Below are 24604 nucleotides of genomic sequence, written 5' to 3' on the forward strand. Positions count from 1 at the left end.
AGTAGTTGCCCTTGCACAATCCCAGCTGACTGCTTTTTTGTAAAGCTGCCACCTGCACACACGGTTGCCCAGTAATTTGATGCAACTGTTCATCTGAGACTGACAACATCAGTACTTATTGTATTTGTAAAAAAACACACCTGTTTGCAGACTCCTTGTGCTGAATACACCAGCGAGCATCAGATACGGATTTTTGTGTGTGAACAGTATTGCTATAAAATTCCTAAAATAAGAGCTTTTTTTTCCCCTTCATTTCTTTAGAGAACCATAGTTTTTCAGTATTTCAAAAAATAGAGTTGAATTTTCTGGGTTCATATATTTCACTTAAATTGCTGTATGTCTGTGTTGTTTTAGTAAATTAGTATTCATTTTTAATCAAACTAGAGCTTAGAGGATGTGTTAGTTTTAGGATTGTGAAAGAGATTAATTCATGGTATTCTGTAAAACAGATGCTCTAAGTCCCTGTAAAGTTAAGGATGTTCTTTAAAGTTACAAAGACCAAAATACAGCTTGGTGAACTTACTGTGTTGCTGATGGAAGTGGAATATAGCTTTCATATTGTAATGTATTTGGAGCTGAGAAATGGTGCCATAGGAAGGTCATCCATATTAAGGATCGCTAGAACAAGCTTTGTTTATAGCAGGCGGGTGAAGATCTACTTTTGAGGTAGTCGGATTGCAAACTACAAAAAAAGTAAAGCCTTGCTACTTTTAGCTTTCTGAAATATGCAAAACAATATATTGTATATGCTCTATACTGAAATTTAATTTTATTTCTCATCTGTTCAACCAGCTGACTAGTATAAATCAAGGTAGTAATCAAGCTTCCAGATTTTCATCTTTAGAAGAGATTATGGATAAAGCTTATGACGAGTTTGATGTGGAAATCAAAAATGTGCAACTTCTTTTAAGCAGAGCAGGTATTGAAGTATGGTTCCTATCTAATGAAGCATTAAGTTAAAGGGGTTTAAGTTTGGTACTAGAAGATATTGTTGGGTGGGTTGGTTTGTTTTGGTTTTTAAAGTAGCATAGTTAAAAGAAGAACAGAGCCAAAATTAGAGATGGAAAGTAATGGAAATTTTTTGTGGTGTGTGTTTTGGTTTTTGTTTTTAGTATGCATCTTCTATGAATTGTCTGACATTGTACCGTACTGGTTCATTTAGGTGTTAGGAAGAAATTTTAGTAATATACCAATCCCCTACTCCCCTCTCCATCCCGTATCCCACTTTCCTTTGATGGAGGTTTCACATACCATTTTAATTGAAGGACAGTATATATTGATCTGCGTAGTTTGGCTTGGCTGCAAAAGTGTATGTGCAGGTGCATAATGAAATTTAACATGGATGACTTACTTTGGAAAATGTTTTGAGGTGCGTACAAAACTTGATACACTGAAATAGCATTTTTAAAATAATTGTATGACTAAAATCATACTGCTCATACTTCTGTAGTCTCCTTAATGAGAGATACCGTTTTAGCTTTGGATTAAGCTTGCTTCTGATAAGCATCATGGAATTGGAAACTGTTTAGCTTATGAAATAATGGAGTTTATTTGACTCTGTACAAGTGATACTGTAGTTCATTAGACAGATATTTTAACACTGAATTAAATCTGTGTGATCTTTTGAATGATTTGTTATGTAGTTACAAAATGGAGCGGGTAAACATTTTAAATTAAGTGGATTATCCAATTTGTAGGTGAAGACTGGAAGAAGGCTAGATTTGGACATCCATCCACTTTGCACATATTGCAGCCTATGGATATTCATGTGCAGTTGGCAAAAGCAATGGTGGAGAAAGACATCAGAATGGCCAAGTAATGTATCAACACTAACAAAAGTTTTTGCTTAATTGTTTGTGACTTCTGGAGGAAAAACGTGCCTTACTATGTCGTAATTTGTATTCACTAATAGAGCTTGAATGTCCTCTTGCATGCTTTAAAGGAAGACTGCTTGGTTGGTAGGTATTTAAAGCTTTCACCTTAGGCCCTGTTTTAGTTGCCTTGAACTTTGGGTCTTCTCAGGCTCATAACTCCCACGTTTAAACTCAGCCTGAGATGGAGAACTAAAATTTTAGTTAAAATGGTCTGCTATTTCTTGGAACAAATTGAGCAGAAAAAAATTAAGGTTTATGTTAACTTATTACTGTTTTTTGGGAAGCTTGCTCCTTCTTTGGTTAGGAGTTTAGCAGAATTAACCCCAACATCAGCCAAGTGTTGCCTGTAAAAATCTACCCAGAATTAGAAACTGTCAATAAATCAGTAAGCATGTGCTTAGCAGACACTTGCTAGTCTAACTGCTTTGAGCATGTTGCATACTCGCATTTTTTTCTTTTGTCATCTGAATTCCATATGCACTATACCCATTTAGTGACTGAGCATACTCTATGCAATGGCTGCAGGGGCTGAGCAAGGCTTTGCTGATGAGTGCCAAAAGCAAGCATAGTACCAGGAAACAGAGCGGAAAGCATGTCTCTTGCGATTTTCCGTGTACCTTGCTGACATCCATGCAGAAAAGAGTAGCAGCAACCTGATGTCAGTACAAAGGGATGAGGAAGGATTAAGAGCTTGATAGAAATGAAGGGAGAGAAACCAGAGGTGGGAGCAACAGTGAAATAATTGGGGAAATAGTACAAGTAGAAGCCAGGGGAATAATGAGCCAAAAGATGGGAAGAAAACTCATTCTTCTTCTTTGAATTTGAAGTGTAACCTGGGACTCTGAGGTTTGTAATTCATCTGTTGTCACCAGAGTTGAGAGAACCGCTGGCAGTGTATATGCCTGTTGCCCTCTGGTGGCCGATTGTACACAAGAGAGGGGTTGTAGCAAGTTTAGAGTGTGAAGTTAGGTTAGACTATATGGTTGGCTGGTTTAGGCCTAGAGCAGTGATTCTCAGCCAGGGTGTCACTGCTGCCTAGGGTGCTGTAAGATCCTTTCAAGGGTGCTGTGGTTTGCTACATTATCAGCACTGTTAGGTTTAACAAGGTAAGCCTATAGATTTCAGATGAGTAGTTGTGGTCTTATTAAATTCTTTGCAACAGAAAAACGGGGATTTTTTTGTTCCTGTAGGCTGAAAAAGCACAAAAATGAAGAGCTGGCACTTCCATAGCGGTGCCTTAGGCCTAAAAGGGTTGAGAACTGGTGTAGAGTTGGAGCCAGCCACTTTCAGTAGCTGCAGCGTATTCCTGAGCCCCACTGAAGCTGTGGAATTCTTGTTTTTTTTGTCTTCGGGAACCATGCGACAGTTTAAGTAACACTTGCTCTGCCCAGGCCTGTAGCCTTTGAACTTGTTGCCATACGTGAGCAGCAAAGAATAGACCTCTGGGATTTACAGCATTCAGTTCTTTCTGCTATGTTCTTTTCATGGTCAGATTTACTCTTGAAGTAATTGATATTCCCCCATATAGGTTATCACTTGATGTTTACTACTTACCTACAGTCTAGACTGGTTTAACTGGCTTTGCAGCTTTGTCTCTTTAATACATCTACTCTAAGTGCTAGGAGTAGGCAGAATAGATTTGTTCATGTTTAAGTATGTCATGTGTTAAAATGTTTCTACAGTAAAAGTTCTGTTATCTGGCATTTTGTAAGCTGGCTTGGAAGATAAAGTGAAACGAATTGCCCACCGTGGCACTTCTGGTTTTTCTGAGCCCCTGTGACTTGGGGGGAAAAGCAGCCTATGCTGCCGAGCCCCCACGGCTTGGGGGCATGACAGGCTGTGCGGGACCCGCCTCCTGCCCCCGGGGAGCGGTGGCAATGCTGCGGGAGGGGCAGAGGGACGCCCCAAATATGGCAGCAAACATGCAATACTCTCTATTGTATATGACCTATTGCAGTGTGAGGAACATCTGACTTGGGATTCTCCTGGGTATAGTCTCTTGCTGCAAGTACCACTTTCACATGTTTGTTAAACGGTACAAACTTCTCAACAAGTAGTCTGGAATATGCTGGATTGCGTGTTTATTCATATTTGATTTCCACACCCCCACTTCAAAGCTGAGGTCAATAGCACTCAGCTTTGGGCTTCTATACTGAAGCAGTGCACCCAGGTCTTGGGACAAAGATTGTCCTATATACCTCTTTGTCATCCATACTGAAAGGCCAAAGGAATGCATTTGAAAGTGGTTCTGATTAGAAAAACTTTGGAGGGCTAATCTTCCTTTGTCAAGCAAGTAAAATGAAGAAATGAGCTATTACTGCTTCTATATAGTATAAAATAACTGTTTTTAATGTATTACCATTAATTTTGAAGGCCTTTCAAAGCACTTAACACAGATGATATCTTTAAACTCTTGTTCTTAAAAAGTTAATCAAGTGTTTTTAAAATAAAGTAGACTTAATTTAGGTACCTGCTGAAAAGCTGCTTGTGTTTAATGCTTAACTTCAGTCCTATTAAAATCTCTCGTCTTATTGTATTCCTTTATCATAATTTATCTCTTTTCAGATTCAAAGTGTCAGGAGGACTTCCTCTGGTTCATGTGAGACTCTCTGACCAAAAGATCAAGATGGTTATTGATCTAGTTGATAGCATTCCATTGCCTCAGAAGTCAGCCTTGTCACTTCCAAGCACCAAGGTAAATTACTTGGAGCTAAAAGATGACAGTGGTGAACACTGAGGTTTGAGCATACTGAGCTGGCAGAAGGAAGATATTTGCAGGTAACACAAGCCTGTAGGCTATATGGGAGACAGTGGGAAGGAAAAGGAAGGGCAGACACTATCGTATTCAGATGGACTACTTCAGCTCTTGTCACCATGTTTTGTAAGAACAGGTGAATGTATATCATTAATCATACTGAAGGAAGGTGAGAAACTGTTTTTGTCATATCCTAACTTGGAAATGCAAGTTAATTTGACTATGTTCACTGTTCCAAGACTGTATGTAGGAAATGAGGGGGATCTCTTAATGAGAACATTAAATATCATAAGGAAGGCTTATGAAGTTCAAATAGATCAGTGGCTGACAATCTTTTTTGTTTTTAGGCTTGTGCTATCCCCATTATTCTAGATGGAAGAAAAGGTTTGCTTGAGACATCACTATTGTTAGAAGCAGCAGAGTCGGGTAAGAAATTTTGATACCAGCTTCTAAATTTGTAAGACTTGAGGTAATGAAAGCAGTTATATTTAGTTGTTGCTGATTTCTGAAAGGACTGTAGTAGACATTTTAAATTCATGAGTATCTAGAAATTTCAAAACTGAGTTTTTATTGAGTTCGCTGGTGGCAAGTATGGGTACTAAGCTTGTCAATTTTAAAGAACAGTATAACCCACATACTTCTCAGGGTTAGGTTTCTTACCCACCCTGTGAAGTTGAACATTTGTGAATTAAATGGGAGTAGCTGAGGCACTCCAGCAGTCTGCTGTCGCATGTATTTCAAAGGGTACGACTACCCAATCAAGGATGAGCCCCAGCTGAGTGTGGAAGTGGTGCCCTCTGAAGGAAAAATCGCAACCAACTGGCTTCTTGGTTCAAATAAAGCAGGTTGTGAAATGCACACACCTAGGTTCTGTGATAACCACTTGTTTCTTCTGATGATCAATTCATGCTATAAAAGCTATGTACAAATAAGTTTTTCTGCTTTTAAGTCCAGAAATATATGAATAAATATATCAAGAGGTGAGTTCTCAATCATTTCACAAGTGGGTTAATTTACAGTTTCACTTGCAATTAGCATACTGAGAAAATAACTTTTCAGAGCACGTCAAGAGGCAAATGACTGTTACAGACCAGACCATGTCAAGAGACAAATACAATTGACTATTATAGATTAGTATGTTGCTTTATGGTATAGTGTTGTCGTCCTTTATTTTGTAAGTGGATATTTATTGTACTTCTGTTTTAATAGACTCTGAAGAAGAATATTTTGATGTTGAAGATGGCTCAAAACCAATTGGAAGTGCTTTAATTAAAAGAGATGGAAAAAAAGATGAGCCTGAGGCTGTTAAAGAAGAGCTGACTGACCTTCAACTAAAGTTTGAAATTAAAGAGGCAAATACTTTTAATTTTTCTTTAAACCTGTATTAATTCTGCTTTGTCTAAAGAAAACTACTTTTTTTTGAATTTTATGTATAGTCTGATAGTAGTGTGTGGTGTTCATTATTCTGTATTTTTACATGCAATACTTCTACCACTTGGGAAATGGCACCTTTTTACCTCAGTGCTGTATGTAGTTCAGCAGAATTCCAAAGTGGAGGATAATGTTGCAATGGAGAATATTTTTTTTTTTTTTTTTTTTTTGGGGGGGGGGGGTGGAACTGAAGCATTTGACCTTCTTTAAATTTCTGAAGAGAAAAATGGGTCTGTCCTTTATGCTTCAGGTAGTTTAGATTAGAGCAGTCCTCTCTTCCTTTTCAGACTCTGGTGCAATAATGCTATTTCCTAAAGCAAATAAAACAGCAAAGGTAGCTGGAGCTTCATTTTCCCCTTCCTAATTTGGAGGAAATAGAACATTAGATGTGAACAAATACTATTTGATAAGACTTATTATTAATAGTTGTGGAATTCTTCCTCGTTTAGGTAATTTTAGAGCTTACCAGACAACAGAAAATAGAGGAAACTGTACTTCTATTTAACATAATGCATCTTGGAACAGAAGCCACAGTCAGAACATACAGCTTAACAGCTGTTTCTTATTTGAAGAAAATCAGCTTGGATTACTATGAAAATGGAGGTAATGAAAATAATAAAACGAAGTAAAATACTGTCTTTGCTTAATAGCTATAATAACTTTTTTGTTATCATAATAACTATAATGACTATTGTCATGTTCTGGAGAAGCACAGGTTTGTTTTTTTTTTGATAGTTAAGTTTGAGGCTTAGTTTTGCCTCTCTCTTTTATGGCTGTAATTTTGTGAGCACAGAAAACTACAGTTTTTTCCACATGTAACTCTGGACATGGTTTATGCCACTTAAACACCCATGTTCTTTTTACTAGCTTATCTGCTAATCGTTATTTTGATGTTGCCTCGGTTGGAGGTAGCATCATCACCTGTCTTCTGAATCTGTCCCTTAACATCAGATATGGACACAGATTTTAGAAAAATTAGTCACTTCACTTGTTCATGCTCCTATGCGTGACTTAATATTTGTACACAGTGATATAGAGAGAAGATCCATTCTTGATATTTATATTCAGAGACTGTTCTAGTTTTTATTTGAAATAGGTACATTGGAGGAGGGTGTAGCTGGGTTGAATGTGCGTGTACCTCTCCAAAAGCTGTGCAACATGAACCAAAACAAAATAAACTCTGAGGGTGTGCTCACTAGCTAGGTGAACCTCTATTAACACCTGAACATCTATTCATTTATCGCTTTAACTGTTCAATTTCTTGTTTGTTTTTTTTAAACTTGTACTGAAAAGTGTCTATCGTGTTTCCCCTGAGTTGAACAGGTTTATTACTTGTTTATTTAGATCTAGTGTTTGTTCTTGAAATGAGGTTATTTTAGTGGAAGCGAGTGTCAGTATGAAGTCATAAAAGGACCCAATGATGACATTGTTTGCTTAAAGATCAACTAAACACAGACACTATTTTTTGGATATTGGAGCACCCCTCTGTCAGAACCATAATTTTGGAGACCTAATGGTTTGAAAAGGGGGCTTCAGTATTGTAAAAGCTGTATTTTCAGTATGCTCCTATTTGGCATGTTACAGGTAAAAAACAGCCTCTTCATCTGATTAGCTCTTCAGATCAACCTGGCCTAGACCTTCTAAAAGTGGAGTACATCAAGGTATGGGATTCAAGCTTGAGATGCATTCTGTTCAAAATGCAGTTTGTATAAGAGCGAACATCTTGTTAAAAAAGTTACTGTCTCCATAATTAAACACTGATACTATGCTGTCATATTTATTTCCTTTCAGGCTGATATAACTGGTCCAAATTTTCAGACAACTTTTGATGACACTGAACAAACAGTTTGGGTAAGTTGATTTGATTGATTGAATTACCCGTTACTTAGTTTGATTTGCAAGCTCTTTCTGATGAATGCTAAGGAGTGACATGTATTAAGTTGCCTGAGCTGAGTGAAACCAAGTGGTTTAGCATGAGGTAGATTTCAGCCCAAGTTTAAAAAGGCACTTTCTCCCCAGTAAAGTTAAGGTCATGGAACCTAGGTAGGTACCATGTACTGTTATTTTCAGTAGGCATTAGATTGACTACAGGAATACAAATCTTACCTATTCTTTGCTACACAACTGAGAACCCCATCAGGTGCAGAGATTGAGTCCTGGCTGCCTATGCGGCACAGCCAGGACAGAGCCCCATCAGGTGTGGGACTCTTGGTCTCAGCTCCATGTGGTCCCTGCACCTGAGAGCTCCCTCTGCAAAGGGGTACTCAGTAGGGGTATGCAAAGCTGGCTCTATTTTATTCAGATTTGGCCCAAATCAGGGACAGTGATTTGTTTGGTTGATTTGGATTGCTGTCCCCCGATTTTTTCAATTTGCTGAATCCATATCTGAAGATTCAATGGTGATTCAGAGAATCAGTGATTTGGGACATTAGATGCAGCTTCAGATGGGTTTTTCTACATACCATGAGGTACCAGGTGCAGCTTGTGATCCCTGCAATGCTGGGGTGCATGGAGCATCCCACAAGAGCGCAGGGGGCCCTTCACATGCTCAGTGGTGAACCAGGAAGTGGACTGGAAGAATTTCTGGTCCACTTGCGGGTTTGCCGGGGAGTGCGCTGGCCTCTTCCCTGCGCCTCCCCAGCTTGGTGATTGGCTGCAGGGGGACTCCAGGCACCAGTCACTGAGCTGGGGGAATGTGGGGGGTGGTGCCCTGTGTGTTCCCCAGTGGACCAGAAATGCTTCTGGTCCACTTCTGGGTCTGCTGCTGAACGTGCTGGGGAGCCCCCCGTGCTCCTGTGCGATTCTCCATGTGCCCCAGCGTCACAGCACTCACGAGCTGCCTGCTACCTAGAGGTATGTAGAAAAAACAATTCGGAGGGTTCTGATTTTGACTGAGATTCAGAGATCAGGCCAAATCTCCTTCGAATCTGGGACTGAAGCTGCGCACAGCCCTAGTTCTCAGGCATGGGAGCCTGTCCTGCTAACGCAGTGAGACTCTGGTTCAGGGTTGTCCTACACCAGCAATAAGACATGATTGGAGCTAATACTCAATCCCACAATTGTGCCTCCTGCCATGCATGTGTGGCATGGCAGGAGGCACTATTATGTGGATCATGCTTTGGATACAGTTGTGCCTTTTATCTGCTTGTGTAGAGGAGGTCTGAGATAACATGGCTTAAGCCCAACTTGGATTTCTTGTTTTTTCTGTGATGTTGACTGTATTAATGAAGTATGTGTCCTAGGGAGAATGCTACTGTTGAAGCATTTTCTGTTGTAGGCAGATATTAGGTTTACGTGGCTTTTATTATTCTGGTAGTTACTTAGCTGAATTTGGCTTCTGTGGATTGTAAAATGTTAAAATCATTAATAGCTTTGTGAATCCTTCACATAATTAATTAAGATTTCAGTGTTACAGCTTCACAGGCCTTAATATGAGATTGGTAAGGCTAGTTAAGTTATGACCATGGTCAACTTAAAGGGCAATTCCTTGATTGCCCTTTTATTCCTTCCATCATTAAATTGGAAAAAGAGCTTAATGTTAGGAAATAGGATAGAAAAGTAAATGTTTTGTCGTTTTTCTAAACATGAATTTGAGCCAGAGATTGATATCGGCTGTTGAATAAAACTCAGATTGGGAATTTGAAGATTGTGTACATTACTTATTGATCTCAAGAAATTTAATGGAAACAGTGCTTGGAAGGGCAGAAGGTGATTTAAGATGATGAGTTGCAGAAGAAAACAAGTCAAGTGCAAATCAAACTCAGATATGTTTAACCATTAAATTTGCATTTTTGAACTCGGGTTGATCTAAGTCATGCAAGTTCTTTTAAGTGTTAGAAGATGTTTGGGTTGTACTCTATTTCAGAAGCCTGAAATGCTCCGAATTGCTTATTGTACTTAATGCAGATTCACATACAGAACTTTGGAGGAAGGTGGCTGAGAAAAAACTTTATATTGTTCTTGCACATTTTGGTACTTTCCCACCTAATTTTAATAAGCCTTTTCTAGACATTTGTCTGAGATTTGTTTGGAAATAACACAAATATTTGCATCTGTGCAAGAGGTTGGACTAAATGACCTTCAGGGTGCCTTCCAGCTCTGTGATTCTTCATGGAGTCGGTTCCTTCATGGTAAACTGACTAACTTATTTCTGAAAAATGGTTATTGAAGCAACAATCACTTTTTAGTAACTGTTTAAAAAATAATTTGTTGGGTATACAAGGTTCTTTGGGTAAATGTGATATCTTCTATTGGACGAACTAAATAGTTGGAAAATACGTTCTTTGCAAGCTTTGGGGCACAAATACCCCGCTTCAGACATTTGACAGGTGTGGCATTTTGAGTGATTTAAGTGCAAGGCATCATTGAAGTTGCCTCAGGTTTAAATTGGGCACAGAAGGGAGATTTTTGGAACCTAAGGTTTTTGGGTGAGATGTTAGATGCCCCTCCATGCCCAAGGGAGGGTAGATACCCCTCACTTCAACCTCCCAATTACCTAGTTGGAGCTTCTCTGTAGGATCGGAGTAGGAAGAGGCTTGTTCTATGCATTGCCCTTTGTGGATTGGAAAAGAGCTTGTCCATTACTGCTAGATTGGGTGAACTATGTATTTTTGGAGTTGTAGCATTCTTGAGAATGTGCTTGAAATTGATTTGTCCAGATGACATCAGACTCTTTAGTAACATGAATTATAGATAACCTGTTCTGATTGGCCTTTTTATAATATTGAAGCTTTTTTTTTTTTTTTTAATAGGTGGTCTTTTCATCATTAAACCTTCTGCTCCATACACAAGCGCTTCTCTCTGCTCTCAACTTTCTAACAGATGTTACTTCAAGCAGGCAGCATTCTAGTGATGAAGGACTGTCACAGACGCAAGGGCAAAAGCAACGTGAATATGTTAGCTTGAAGAAAGGTACAGGCCACAGTGTAGTGTCAGCATCAGTACCAAGTTTATTGACTTGCATCATCCAATTGCAGTCTTTGCACACCACTGAGACAACCATTTCTCTCACCTTTGCATTAATACTAGAGACTTCAATACTTCAGGGCTGAGTCAAATTGTGCTGTCCCTATTTCTGTGACCTTTGTCATCCCAGCAGCGTAAAGTCAGTCCAGGGTTAGAAATTGCCTCAGCTTGATGTTTTTTCTATTTCCATTTTAACAACATGGACACTTTTTTTGTGTGCTGCGGGATGTGGCACCCAATGCTTTAACTAGTGAACCATGCTAATTAAAAGCTCCCACAGCACTGCCATGCATCTCTGTGTTTAAAAATGGTGGCGGGGCACTTTGAACTGAGGCTCATTGAATGTGTTTCATTTCTGAGCGCCACACTGCTATTTTTTTGGCATGGAGATGCATGGTGATGCTGATTCATGTCATGTGGAGGCAGCTGGAGTGTATCAATTTCTGTACTCCATCAGACCCAATTAACTCAATTTCCAGCACATTGGAGTAGGTTCCATTCATGTGTAATAGAAGCCCAAAATTCCTAAGCTTTGCTTGGAAAAACCGCAGTGGTGTTTGCTAATCTGACTGGGCGGAATATTCCTTGCTTTCCCAAATCTGGCAGTCTGCTTAACTCTGGCCATGTGATCAAGACCCATCACCTAGGCACCTGAGAATTTTGGTACCTTTGGGAGCACTAGCATATTTTGAATCACAGGCAATTTTTCCATTGCTTCAAAGAAGGGGGTGGGGAAGAAGCGGAAGCCAAATAATCCATTAAAGGGTTGGAGGAGGGCTAAATACTTAAGCATATAAAGAAAAGCTGCACTATTAACTATTTTCTTTTTTGCTAGTGACCCAAACCTCCAAGGATAAGGACATATTTCACTTCAAGCTTTTTGCCAAACTGGGTGCCTTTTGTGTAAATGTTTGTGATGAAAATAAAAACATCGCTGAAATAAAGATACAAGGTATTGGCTCCTTTACCTCACAAATTCCTGCTTTTGTTAAAGAATTAATGAAAAAACTGCTAGTCATTTAATAGATAATAAAGAATATCTTTTAACTTTCCTATGAAGAATGGCCATTATTTTCCTCCTTTTTGTAAGACCCAGTTCTTAGGATCACAAATTCACCTCTTTCTCTCCGATTCTAATAACTTTCAATAGCATTTCATCCTTTGGCCAGAGTAACTGTCTTTGCCAATATCTTTCAGGATATATGCAGTTAGTTAGATGTCTTTAGACTTTGTTTATTATAAGTATAACTATTTTATGTAGAGTCTTAGACTTGCTAGACATTGGGTGCATCTACAAGTGCAGTTTAATATAATGCAAGCTCCAGAGCAGTTTGAGCCACAGTATTGCTCCTGGGCACAGCATTTACATGTGCACCCACAACAGCAGCATTTTGAGCCGGGGTAAAGCAGGCCTCAGGCTGGCTGAGCTGAAGAGGTGCAATTTATGCCAAATTTATTGACTGTTACACGTGCATTTCAGTGAAGTAAATCGCTTCACTATAAGTTAGTACTATCCCAGCAGCACCGTCTTACAGTGGAGTTGAATAGTTTACTGAGCCCTAATACAGGTGCATGTGTAGATATTTAATTAGCACCCAAATATGTATATTCATGGTCTATTTTCCCGGAAGTCTTCCTTTCAGTTGGAACTTCTTGTATTTCTGATTAGCTGTCAGTAATTTAAGGGTGCAAACAGATGTCACGCTTGTACCTCCATAAATATTTTTATGGCAGCACAAGTTGCAAGCAAACAGATGTCCCCACCCTTTGTCATTTTCCAGTTGCCCAAAAATGTTTGTGAGCAAACCTAATCAATGTTGATGACATTTTTATAAGAGAGAACATCTGTTCACTTGCTGAGTGCCCTGGGAATTCCTCCTGCAGTTTGTCTGCTGTGCCTCTCAACCCAGGTTGCATGTTTGAAGGTTCCCCTTCTTGAAGATCCATGACCTGGGAATCCCCCACAGGGGATGCTTGGGGCATGGTACCCAGGGCTGTTGCTCTGAGAACTGGGCCCTTTTGAAACCCCAGCACTCTCAGAAGCCCCAGCCCTGTAGGACAGTAAGACAAGTGAAGTTGAATTATAATGATCAGGGGGATCAGATGATGCTACAACAAAATGTCTGTCTGCCTACCCTAACAGATGAGGGACCTTTTTTTTTTTTTTTCAGTCTGACCATTATCACAGAGTAGAGCAAAGGGGATTTTACTAACTAATGGCTTGCTTGCTAGCAAATATCCAACAATTAGTAATGAATGGATGTGAATGGCATACTAGCAACTGAACATATTCACCAGGTTAGATGTAAATGCTTTCACCCCAGTTTCTCCTTTTAATTTTTTTTTTAAAGAAATGCCATGGCAGATGGCATTTGGAGATATATAAATAGTTATCTCTTTCAGTTAGATTTCAGTGGTGATACATAGTTTAGATATAAAACAGTGTTTTTATGCCAAGTGTTTTGATTTTTTTTTTTAATTGTCTGCTTTCTCAGAAGGGGTTGCAGGATGCAAGTGTCTTTCTAATTCAAAATCACTTATTTTGTTACGTTTTTAATAGCTGAAGTCACCCTTGGGCAAAGATAGGGGTAATAATGTTACAGAATGTAAATTCTGTTACCTTTTGTAAGATCTCCCAAAATTCCCGTCCCTTCTGTTTTTCAAACTACCAGACTACAATATTTCTGAAGTAGCTTGAATGGTAAATTCATATAAATCTGTTGCAGGTCTTGACTCATCTGTCTTTCTTCAGTCAAGTAACACTGTCTTTTTTGCACGGCTTAAAGACATAATTGTCACAGATGTTGATTCAAGAACTATTCATAAAAAGGTATAATTCCTGGTAACAGATTTTTGTATGGTTTTATTTTATTTGTGTTTTGTGTACAGAATCAAGCAAAAATATTTAAGAACAAGCAAGTGAAACACCTGCAACTAGGCTTGCTAGAATTCAATTTTTGAAGTAATTTTTATGGATAATTTCAATATTTATTTTTAAGAATTTATTTAGATTTTTTATCAATTTAAACTTTCAAGATTGCTTGAAATGAGGTGTGGGGGTAGACAGTTTATTAATGACATTATTATTGGGTAGTTTAATTCACTGCTATGACAAATAAATAACTACTGTAGGAAGGCTGGCTGCTGAGCAGCAGAGCTGCTATCGGTCCTGGCTTCAGCTGCCTGTAGCCCCCTCATTTGCTTGTCACTTCCTCTTTGTTCTCAGTCCCCTGGGGTTTCTGTGAGTTGCAGTCCAAACTACAAGCAGCATGGTTCTGTAGAACTGCTCCTCCTGTCTTCACGTACTTCATCCGGCATCATTTTTCTTGCATCTCCTTTCTATGTATTTCAGTTAACGATGGAAATATTTTTTTTGTTGGCCTGTGAGTGAAGTGAAATCAACATTTATCAGCGTTCACCAATTTATTTATTTATTTTTGTAATTGAATCCTGGCAAGCCTAAATATAATAAGCTGTATGAGTTTATTTACACAAGTGTAAAAAGATGGCTGCATTAGCCTTTGAAATGTGAGCTAAGTACTTGAGTGGAAAGGTGCTTTCTGCTGTTTTAAATGTGCATGTATTTATTTACTGTAAATTATAACAAATCAATACCCACAGATGATTCCAGGGAACTAATTATAATCAATTTTGTACCGAATAAAAATTCTTAGGTGAATAGTGAGCATAGACCAGAGGCAAGGACCAGTAGACAGATAATATAGTGTAGGTTCTTACTTTAAAATCTGATTTCTAGAACCAGGTTTGGAAGATTGCATATGATGCTTATACCTGATTCAGATAAGTGAATATCATTGAAAAAGAGGTTTGTAGTATTAAATCACACTCTAAATTTCCATATAGTGGGAAGCATGAAAACAAAGCAAATGGTTTTTTGTCTTACAAATGGAAGCGTTTAATGAAATACAGGTGTTAGGTTGTCTTAGTCTTTCTACACATTTACTTGTTGGTATTGGATCAAATTTATTGCAGTTATGACCTACTGATAAGAGTTCTAGTTTTCAAACTGAAGATTTAAATCAATTCATTGTAAATAATACAAATAGTCTCTCAGAGAAATGAAGTTCCTATGATTCTGCATAAAGATCTATAAATAAAGATTATACAACACCAGTAATGTGCATCAAAGACTTGAAACTCAAGTCAAGAAGCTTGCAGTAATATATTCCAGTTACCTTTTCATTGTTTTTACTGAGAGTGTGGGCATGGTTAGGCATTAAAGTTATAGGAGCAGTTAAATAATTTACGTAAACATAACTTCTTGCATTTCTGAACTAATAATACATTTTCATAAATTAAGCAAGAAAAGGCAATAAATAAGTAAAAAGGGGGGAAAAATCAGAGGTTATTGATTGCATCAGTTGTTTAACGTTGGTTTATATCTTACTCAAAGAATGTATATGTATTAAATAAAATCACTTCCTGGTTTTGTACTTAAGAATGAGAATTTGGTGATGTGAAAGTCCTTTTCAGTACCAGATTAATGAAAGCTGGGATTCAGCAGTCTGGAAAACAGAGGAATCATGCATGCAATCTGGTGTAGGGATCATATTTTGCATGCGGGTGATAGACTTGTGTTACATGCATAGATGAATGAAGGAAAAAAGGTTGTACATGGATTGCAGAAAATATGGACTAATAATAAATAACTTGCGTCCCTCAAGTTGTTATTGAACTGGAAAGGCATTCCTATTTGAGTTCTGTGTTCAGGGTGTGGCATTTTAACAGCTGTACAATTTTTCCATACATCGTACATCCAAAATTTTTTTTAAAGAAATGCTTTCAATTTTTTAACCTTAAGTTTGAGGAATTTCTGATTGAACAACTGATTTGTATTGTATACCTGGAAACATACTTTTATTTGAATAAAGGTTCTTCGGTTTTGCCTAGATTATGAAAAATGTCAATAGACTTCAGAATGGATACACTTAGCTTGGTTTCATTATTTCAATCAATTGTTGATTTGCATTCATTTGCCAAAGTCAGGAATTCATTAAAGAAGCTATATAGCTTTTGCATGGAATGGGACTACTCTACAGATTTCTGGATGTAAAGATTAAATTTTGAGAATTGATTAGATATTTGAAAAATGTGTACAACTACTTAAGCCACAAATAAATGTAGGAGGAGTACTCTTTTGGTACTTTAACACTTTGGACTCTTCATATTCAGTTTACTTGCTTTCCTACTTCATAAGCCTCCAGCAGACTGCTGTTTCTTTTTAAAAAGAAAAGTTAATAACGTTATTTTCTACTAGGATGGTGGTTTCAAATACTATAAATCTCTTTCAGGCTGTCTCTATTGTAGGAGATGAAGTTTTCAGTTTCAACTTGTCATTATATCCATATGCTACTAAGAAAGAAGCCTATGTTGATATGTCCAAAGTAGATGGTGTTATCTCTCTGAAAGTAGGCTGCATCCAGATAGTTTATCTTCATAAATTTCTCGCATCGCTTCTGGTAAGATTTGCTGTTTGCTTATGCTACATTGCTAAATTAGCCTTCTTTGTGTACATTCTCTTCATGCAAGCTACTGAAAACTTGGTGTCCGTTACAGAAGAATAGACTTGGTTCTTACTATATACCAGTAGGAATTTGAATGATTGAAGCATTTATATTAATTTCTGCTTGCTTAAATTTCAAAAGATAATATTGATTTTTGTTTTTAAGAGTTAGACTTTCTTTTTACTAGGGGAAAAGCTTGCTGTTTTGTATACTGCCTCGCTTACTGTGTAGAACTAGAAATCAGTGCAAACATGGAAACCAGCATTAAAAATATGTTCTCAATTGTCACAGTTGGGTGTTACTCTTCCCATGACCTACAATTCATGAGACCTAATTTTCCTCCTTTTTATTCCTAAGTAAAAGTCCTAGGAAGTATTTCTTTTAGAAGTATTTGCAGCATACGCTTCCATTTTATACAAAACTTTTATGAAGTAAGTGCTTCTACTTACTAGACAGGACTCAAACTTTAAGTAGGATTTATAGCACACACCTGTGCTTCATGTTTCAAAACTGTATCTTACATTTTGGCTACTTAGACAGAACAAAGAGGTTGAGTGTTGTAAATTACTCAGAGTTAGAACTGTGTTTTAAGGCACTTCTACTGAATGATTAAAGAATTAAATTGGCCAGAAGTTCCACTTGCTTACACACCACACTCCTTTCTGTGTTGTAGTGATTTCTGAAGGGTACATAGGTATTTCAGAGTATTCATGTTCTGTTTTAACTAAAGCACCTCATGATGTCCTTTTAAAAACAAACAAACAAAACCCCTAAGCCCGCCAAAAAACAAGATACTAGTCTGAATTAACTCCTGGTATTTTTAATGCTGAATGCCCCAAGAAAATGGAAGTTATTATACTTTAGGTCTGAGCTAGGATTTTTCAAGTCTTCCAAAGATGTCTTACTAGTCAGCTTGCAATTGAATAAATGAGAATTTAGCAGTCCAAATTGATTTAAATGCCTCTGAAATCATACCCCTCAACTCCCATTCATAGTTGAAAGATCAGTTTCCACAGTTGAACTATATTGTGGAATGTTATAGTGCATGTTCTTCTTTGTAGGGCCTTAAAGGCAGAGGGGGGAGGGGAAAAAGCTCACAACTCTAAGAAGTAAATGACAGCATAATTACAGACCAAATATAAATTCAGTTATGCCCAGTAATACAAAAGTTCAATTAATACCTTTTTGCCTGCCGGACAGAGGTTATCTCCTTTCTCTTCAAATGTTTTCTTGATGTAGGATAAGTTAGGCCAGAAAACATAGCCATTCTTTATTCTTGACTGCTAACAGCTTTGTTTTTCCCTTTTCTCTCTGTTTTTTGATTTACAGAACTTCCTGAGCAACTTCCAAACAGCAAAGGAAGCATTGACTGCTGCTACAGTCCAAGCTGCAGAAAAGGCTGCAACCAGTGTGAAAGGCCTGGCTCAGAGGAGTTTCCGCCTTTCGATGGACATTGATTTAAAAGCTCCAGTTATAGTCGTACCTCAGTCTTCAGTTTCCCATAATGCTATAGTAGTAGACCTTGGCTTGATCAGAGTACAAAACAAGTTTAACTTGGTATCTGTGGAAGATGCTTTACTCCCTCCAGTTGTTGATGAAATGTGTGTGCAGCTCACAAAGCTCAAGGTGTCTCGGTACGTTTTGCTACATTAAGGTTTAACAGAACAGTCAACAGTTCATCTAAGCACTTTGTGGCACTACATGAAAATGTGTTGCTGTGTGGGCATACAGGAATTCCAGTCCCTTGCCTGGAGTGCTAGAGTCACCTCCAAAGGCAAGCTCTCTAGTCAGGGGTGTAATAGGGAGCTGCTGACCCTGAGGGAACTTGGGATAGAGGGTAGGATGTCAATGATTGTGGTAGCAGGGGAAAAGAACTGCTTTCCTTGTCCCTGCCAAGCTCAGGTTGTGCTGCAGCCAAAGCCCAGCTCTTGCTGGGCAACTTTAAGTGGTGGCAGGAATGGGTAATGCTACAGATAAGGTACCTTTCCATGGCCTAATTTTGCTTCCCAAAGGTTATGTGACTTGACTTCTCTGATTTTAGAATTGTGTGATGGAACCAAATATTAGTCACAATCTTTAATTTTACCTTTCATTTGAAAGGTGCTTGAATCTTGAAACTCATTTTAAATACAGGTGTTGACTATATAGAAACTTATTTGCATTTTTCCAGTTCTTTTTATTTTCCTTAGCAAATTGTGTATGTTCTTGGGGACTCTTAAATATTAAAACCATGTCATTTATAGTTCTGTTTCAAATTTTGTTTGATCTTTGTTAGGACAAGTGTACAGCCAGGTTTTCCACATTCTGACATTCAGATACTTCATCCTATCAACCTGAATCTGACTGTGAATCGAAACTTAGCTGCAGCTTGGTATCATACAATTCCCATGTTGGAAATCAAAGGGTGTCTTGATATCTTGAATGTAAGTGTTTATTTCAAAATAAACTGACTAGTAACAGTGAACACAGTGGTGATCTTTATGCTTTGCTTTTAGGCACAGATAGAACACTGTGTAATTCTACTGAAACCTAATGCTTTGTTCTGTGGGTATGGAGAAGGATTAATGTTTCTGTCTAAATGTCAGAAAAGAATGACTTGGAGTTTCATTAACAGTTCGGGTTGGTTACGGGCAAACAACACTTCTTGCATTGTTACCTTTAGAGGAAATTGAAGTAAATAGGCATAACTGTCTTTTGTTGAAAAAATACAGCAAATAGTCTTTTAAAACAAAAGAAAATACTAAGATAAGCGATCTAGCACGTATTACATTTGTAGGAAAGCCACATGAGCTTTAAGTCTTTTAGAAATAAGATGCTGTAAGTAAAAGCATATCCCATTTATATCTAGCCAGGTTGTTTTTTCATGGTTCTAAGGGGCATAACCTGCTGGGTGGCATAGGCTTCTTTTCTATGGAGCACATATCAAGACTTGTAAGGACTATAATGAAACCTGGATTGTGATGTTTGACTTGGTTTGTTAGTTTGTTTTTGGTGTTGACGAGTGTGATGCGTAGTAGATAACAGCCTAGAATATTCTGGCCATGAATGCTGCTTTCCTATATTAATTCTTGAATACTTTAAGGACCTGATAATGCATGATCTGCTGGGAAAAAAAAAAATTTACTGCTTCTTCCTAGGTTATTATAAGTCAGGAAGATTTGGATCTTTTGCTGAAGGTACTGACAGAAAATCTTGGTGAAGCAGATAAGTTAAATGAAACAAAAACAGTAGTGCAAAAGGAAGGTAGGAACGATTTCTGTTTTGTTGTCTAAACTATAAAAGGAGTATTTATTTTCAAATACTCTTCAGTAGAACTAAAGATATTTAAAAAGCAGGAGTAATTATTCAATGTTGTATACATCTCTTGCACTACCTAATAGAATGTTATCTTGGGGTTTGTGCTTTTCTTTATACAACCTGTATTCACATTGTTTTATATTTGGTCATTTGAAAGTAAAAATATGAGAAGCAGCAGTTGGTAATTTTTAACTAAATTTACATCGAGTTAGGGAATCATTCAGCTGGTGAACTTAAGTTTTACTCCTGGAATATAGATACCTGTAATGGTTCTATTACTGACTCCATTTCAAGGTTCACCATTGGGGGTGGGGTGGGGCGGGGGAAAGGTTACCTTCTGTTATTTAGTGCTATTGATGCCGATTTTTTTTTTTTTTTAAACAGCTTAAATAGAAATATATATAGACGGTTTTTGTACTATATGAATTGTAGTTTCAAAGAAATATTACTATCATTTGCAAATGGCAGGAAAAACTAGAGGAACTGAGACCACAATGTCAACACAGAGCACTCCAGAAGAAACTTTGCTTGGTACAGCAGAAGTAGCATTACATGAAGATGTTACCAATGTATTACTTAATTTTGAAATAAAAAAGGTATGGATCTCAATGTAAAGATTTGCTTATCTCTGTGCACCAGAAGTTGCAAAGCAGCTATACCAGGTTACATCAACTAACACAGATTAGCCATGAAGCCCACATACTTGATTTTCAGTAAGGTCATCTGTGTTTGGGTAGGGTTGCATTAATGGACTTCACAGGTTCCATTCATTCAAGTAGAGCGAGTGTTTGGTTGCATATAGCATGTTTTTCTTTCTGTGACCAAATTAAGTAAAATAAATGAAGTAGAATGAGAACACAGACTAATTTAGAGGTAGCTACAACCTTTTCCCCAAGCAAAATAATATTGAAATCGTGTACAGTCTTGCATAACAGATGCATGAGAACTTGGTGGAAAAATTTGTTCTTTCTTCCTTGAGGATGGATATTTGTAGTATTTGTACAAAACGCTCAGATTACTTTCTTCTGAAGAACAAATCTTGTCACTTTTTCCTAGGTGAACATGGATGCAACTCCCCCAAAAAGGGGTATTTCTATGTAGGCTGTTAAAGTGAAATATAATTTCTTATCCCCAGAGGAGAAAGAAAGCCTTTTTGCAATGCTGACTTCTTTTGCTCTTTTGGAAATTTTAAAATTGGGTTATACAAGTTTAGGCCCAAGCTATTGCTTACTTTGAGAGAGTGGGACTTCCTCAGATATGTAATAATGTGTATGCTTCCCAGGACAGTTATTTTAGCTTTAGTCCCATCAAATTAGAGTAATTTCAGGTCATTTAAGCTAACTACAGACATTCAAAAAGCCCCAGGCTAATTGGATTCAAGGCAACCAGACCCCTGCAGTGGCCTATACTAGTAACCGGGGGGCAATAGAATGTTTCTGCCAGCTGCGGGCTACCCCGGCCTTAATTGGCTGCCCAGCACATGCCTTTAAACCTTTGCAGTCCCCAGTAGCACCTGGCTGGGGTTCTGGTGCTGGGGTAGGGGAGGGAGTGGGTTGCCTCTTCCACCCTTTCTCAACCTTCTCAGCTGGCCTGAAGAGTGATAATGCTCTGGGTAGGGAGGTCCTGAGGTCCTGGCGGGATTCCAGAGGGGTGTTGCTGATCCACCTCTGCTGGAACAGGAAGCACAGCCCAGGGCTGCAAAGCACTGTGGGAGGCCCAGGGACTGAGTTCATTTGAATGGGGGGGAGGCAGGTGGGAATCTGGGACAGAAGTTCCATAAACCAATTTAACCAAAATCAGTTCAGTCTGATACTGCACCCAACCAGGCTTAGCTTAAACCAGTTTTGGCCACTTTTTAAAGCGGCTTGAGTGCACTGAACTTCTGTTCTGTTACAGGTTTAAATCAGATTCTGATCATCTTGAATTAGTTGATGTGTAACTTCTGCCCATAGCGTTACAGCCCCTGATCAAGGTCCTCACTGTGTTGTACAGCAGATATGTTCCCTTGTGGAACTTAGGCTGAATTTCCAGAGGGATGGCTGTAGTAGTTGTTGCCCCTTGATAGTTTTCTCAACTGTTGAATTTGAGACCAAGACTGATTGTAGGTCTTCCTGTGCTATATGAGTGCCTCAGTGCCCCCAGCCAGGGGCTAGGAACTTTTTGCCCATGTAGGTGAATCAGTGTTCTTTTCGAGATTTACTAATGGTTCTTTTTGCCCTAGGTGCTGTTGTCTTGTTGGGGAGTATTTGTTCAGCAGAGCGAAATCTCTACTTTATAGTAGCTAATTTAAAATATCTATTAAGATGGGGATTCATTGTAAGTGTCAGAGAAAAGGATAACAAAGATTTTTCTTTGATTATTGTTACAGACTTGCAGTAAACCTATTTTTCTGGAGTGAATATAAATCTAAAGACGCTGACTTGAAACAGGGTTGGCAAAGTACCTGTAGAAAATCATGGGCATAGACCTGTTTGAAGCAAAGGAACAAGGCATTAAGGCTGGCACGGCTGGTTGGGGAATATTGAGAGTGTCTTAATTTACTGGATGATAGTACATTTTTTTCCTCCCTCCCCTACAAGGTTGTAGTAAACTTGATGAAACAGGGGCAGAAGGGGCCTCCTTTACATACCCTGACTGTACTACAGCTTGGAACTGAAACAAGAATTAGAAACCATGATTTGACTGCAACAGCATATCTGAGGAAAATCATTATGAAGTGCCTTGAATTTACTGGTAAGGTCATTATAGCTTAACATTTACAATTAAGTTAGGTAGTCATTCAACTCGTAAACTTAAGTTTAACTGCTGGAATATAGATACCTGTAATGGTTCTATCACTGACTCCATTTGCAAGATTCACCATTGAAGAAAAGTTACCTTCTGCTATCTAGTGCTATACCTAGCAGGCTAGTGCAGCTGTAAGGTGGGACAGTTGAGCATTAAATGCATAAATTGGTTAGACTTGCAAGAATATGGGTAGAAATTGCAAGAACATTAATTTAGTGATTCTACCCCAATGTAATGGTGTTGCAAGAGATGATGGTTATGTTACTTAAAATGCTGTTTTTACTGCTACAATTGCTTTATTGAGTTCACCACACACTATTTATTTATTCTATCCAAGTTGGTGTAGATCAACTTGGAGTTATTGCATTGCAAAATATTTGTCCTTTACAGATTGAGTGTGCTGACAGAAATGACATTTTGTTGCACAATTGGCCACGTTCTACAGTTGCACCCTGACAGAAGTTCATGGCTGTAAAGTGCTTGAAAAGTGCCAGATCACACCGCAAATGAACCCTCATTAAATGGAAGTCAGAAGCAGAGTGCCTTCACTAACTTTTCTTAGTGCAGACCAGGAGCAGAGCTGGGCTAAAGCAGCCCAGTCCCATCCCCAGTGCTGTCTTCACAATGGAAGGGAGGGTAGGGAGTTTGTCTGGGCTTTGTCTAGTCCCAGGTAAGGGGGCTGCAATCCTCCCCTGGCAGCACAGGCTGCATAAACCCCAGAATAGACCTCACTCCCCTTCATTCTCCCCTTTCCATCCTGAGTCAGCACCAGAGCGGGGGGGGAGGGTGGGGTGCTAGGGAAAGAGGCTGCAGATATATAGCCTCTCTTGCTCAATTAGCTCCAAAATGGAGCTCCATGCTCCACCCTCCTGATTCAACAGTGAACATCTGCTGGGTCAGGAGGGTTGGTCTAACTCATAGTGTTTTCTGTGAAGCACCATGAATTAGACCTGGGAGCTGCATGTCTGTCAGCACCCTAAGTGCCCCGTCCTAAGTGCCTCGGCCGCCCCGCCCTAAGTAGCCCATGAACTGTAATTCAGACTGTTGGCCTATAGTTGAGCTTTGCATGCACTTTCATCTAGTTTGAGTGTAAGCATAACTTATGTTGAGAGACATTTGTGTGGGTGGTGTTGGAGGTGAAACTTGAACTGTTGCTTGAGGAAACGATGAAAAACACGCCTTCAGTCTTGCATTTAATTATACAACCTTTTTGGGCAATTAAGCATGCAAAGAAAAATACTTTTGTTCTATTCCTTCAGAAAAAAAATGAGATCCATTTTTCCAACACCTTCAAACACAACATTGCTTTGTAAAAGTTTTACATGTGCAGTTTCAAATTCTAGCCTCTGCTTGTGTTCCTTAAATTAAAAGGAAAAAATAATGATTTAAATTTAAGATGAGAAGGAAGAATTTTGCCCTCTGCCTGCCTTAGGTTGGAAAAGATATACATGTATTACAACTGAAATACCTAAGAAGTAACTGCATTTTTCTGCTAAGAAAAAAAAAATGTGTACTGTGTTACTATCAGATATAATGGGGTGGAAGGCTATCACTAAGGTCATACCTCTCTCTCTTTCAGTTAAACTTTTTTTATTTTGTAAATTTTTTTTATGGCCAACACTTAGTTTTGATTAAGAAGTTAAATAGAATATTATTTTTCTAATTAGTTCTTTAATCTGCCTGCTTTAAACCAAAAGGGTACTACTGTCCTTGTTTCTCATGATGCTTTACTTGAACTTTTAAAAAGTTTAGTCGCATCACAGTTGCATCAGTTCTGTGGATATGTAAAATGTGGTAGACTAAAGGGATTTCAAATAAAATAAATGTATGCATCACATTTCCTCTACAGACTCAAGGGGAGAGCCTCTTTATGTTATTAACTCTGCAAATGAAACTGCTGAACATCTTCTGAAAATGGAATACATAAAGGTTCTATTTTTTTTTTTTTTTTACTTGGACAAGTTTTTAAA

General features: G+C 38.3%; 1 protein-coding gene across 2 annotated transcripts in view; it reads left to right on the top strand.

The window, feature by feature from the left end:
* Positions 1 to 24604, top strand: part of VPS13C (vacuolar protein sorting 13 homolog C) — a 154097-nt gene that overhangs the window by 53879 nt on the left and 75614 nt on the right. For both annotated transcript variants that reach the window (XM_019533419.1, XM_019533418.1), the window contains exons 21-38: positions 793 to 919; positions 1698 to 1815; positions 4440 to 4569; positions 4977 to 5055; positions 5839 to 5981; positions 6510 to 6663; positions 7645 to 7721; positions 7852 to 7911; positions 10812 to 10971; positions 11861 to 11977; positions 13752 to 13855; positions 16338 to 16505; positions 17880 to 18184; positions 18826 to 18973; positions 19688 to 19793; positions 20316 to 20443; positions 22427 to 22580; positions 24484 to 24563. In XM_019533419.1, coding sequence (XP_019388964.1) covers positions 793 to 919; positions 1698 to 1815; positions 4440 to 4569; positions 4977 to 5055; positions 5839 to 5981; positions 6510 to 6663; positions 7645 to 7721; positions 7852 to 7911; positions 10812 to 10971; positions 11861 to 11977; positions 13752 to 13855; positions 16338 to 16505; positions 17880 to 18184; positions 18826 to 18973; positions 19688 to 19793; positions 20316 to 20443; positions 22427 to 22580; positions 24484 to 24563 — 2358 coding nt within the window. The remainder of the gene's footprint in view (positions 1 to 792; positions 920 to 1697; positions 1816 to 4439; positions 4570 to 4976; positions 5056 to 5838; positions 5982 to 6509; positions 6664 to 7644; positions 7722 to 7851; positions 7912 to 10811; positions 10972 to 11860; positions 11978 to 13751; positions 13856 to 16337; positions 16506 to 17879; positions 18185 to 18825; positions 18974 to 19687; positions 19794 to 20315; positions 20444 to 22426; positions 22581 to 24483; positions 24564 to 24604) is intronic.

Source organism: Crocodylus porosus, unplaced genomic scaffold (assembly GCF_001723895.1).
Source record: "Crocodylus porosus isolate Cpor-Errol unplaced genomic scaffold, CroPor_comp1, whole genome shotgun sequence".
NCBI lineage: Eukaryota > Metazoa > Chordata > Crocodylia > Crocodylidae > Crocodylus > Crocodylus porosus.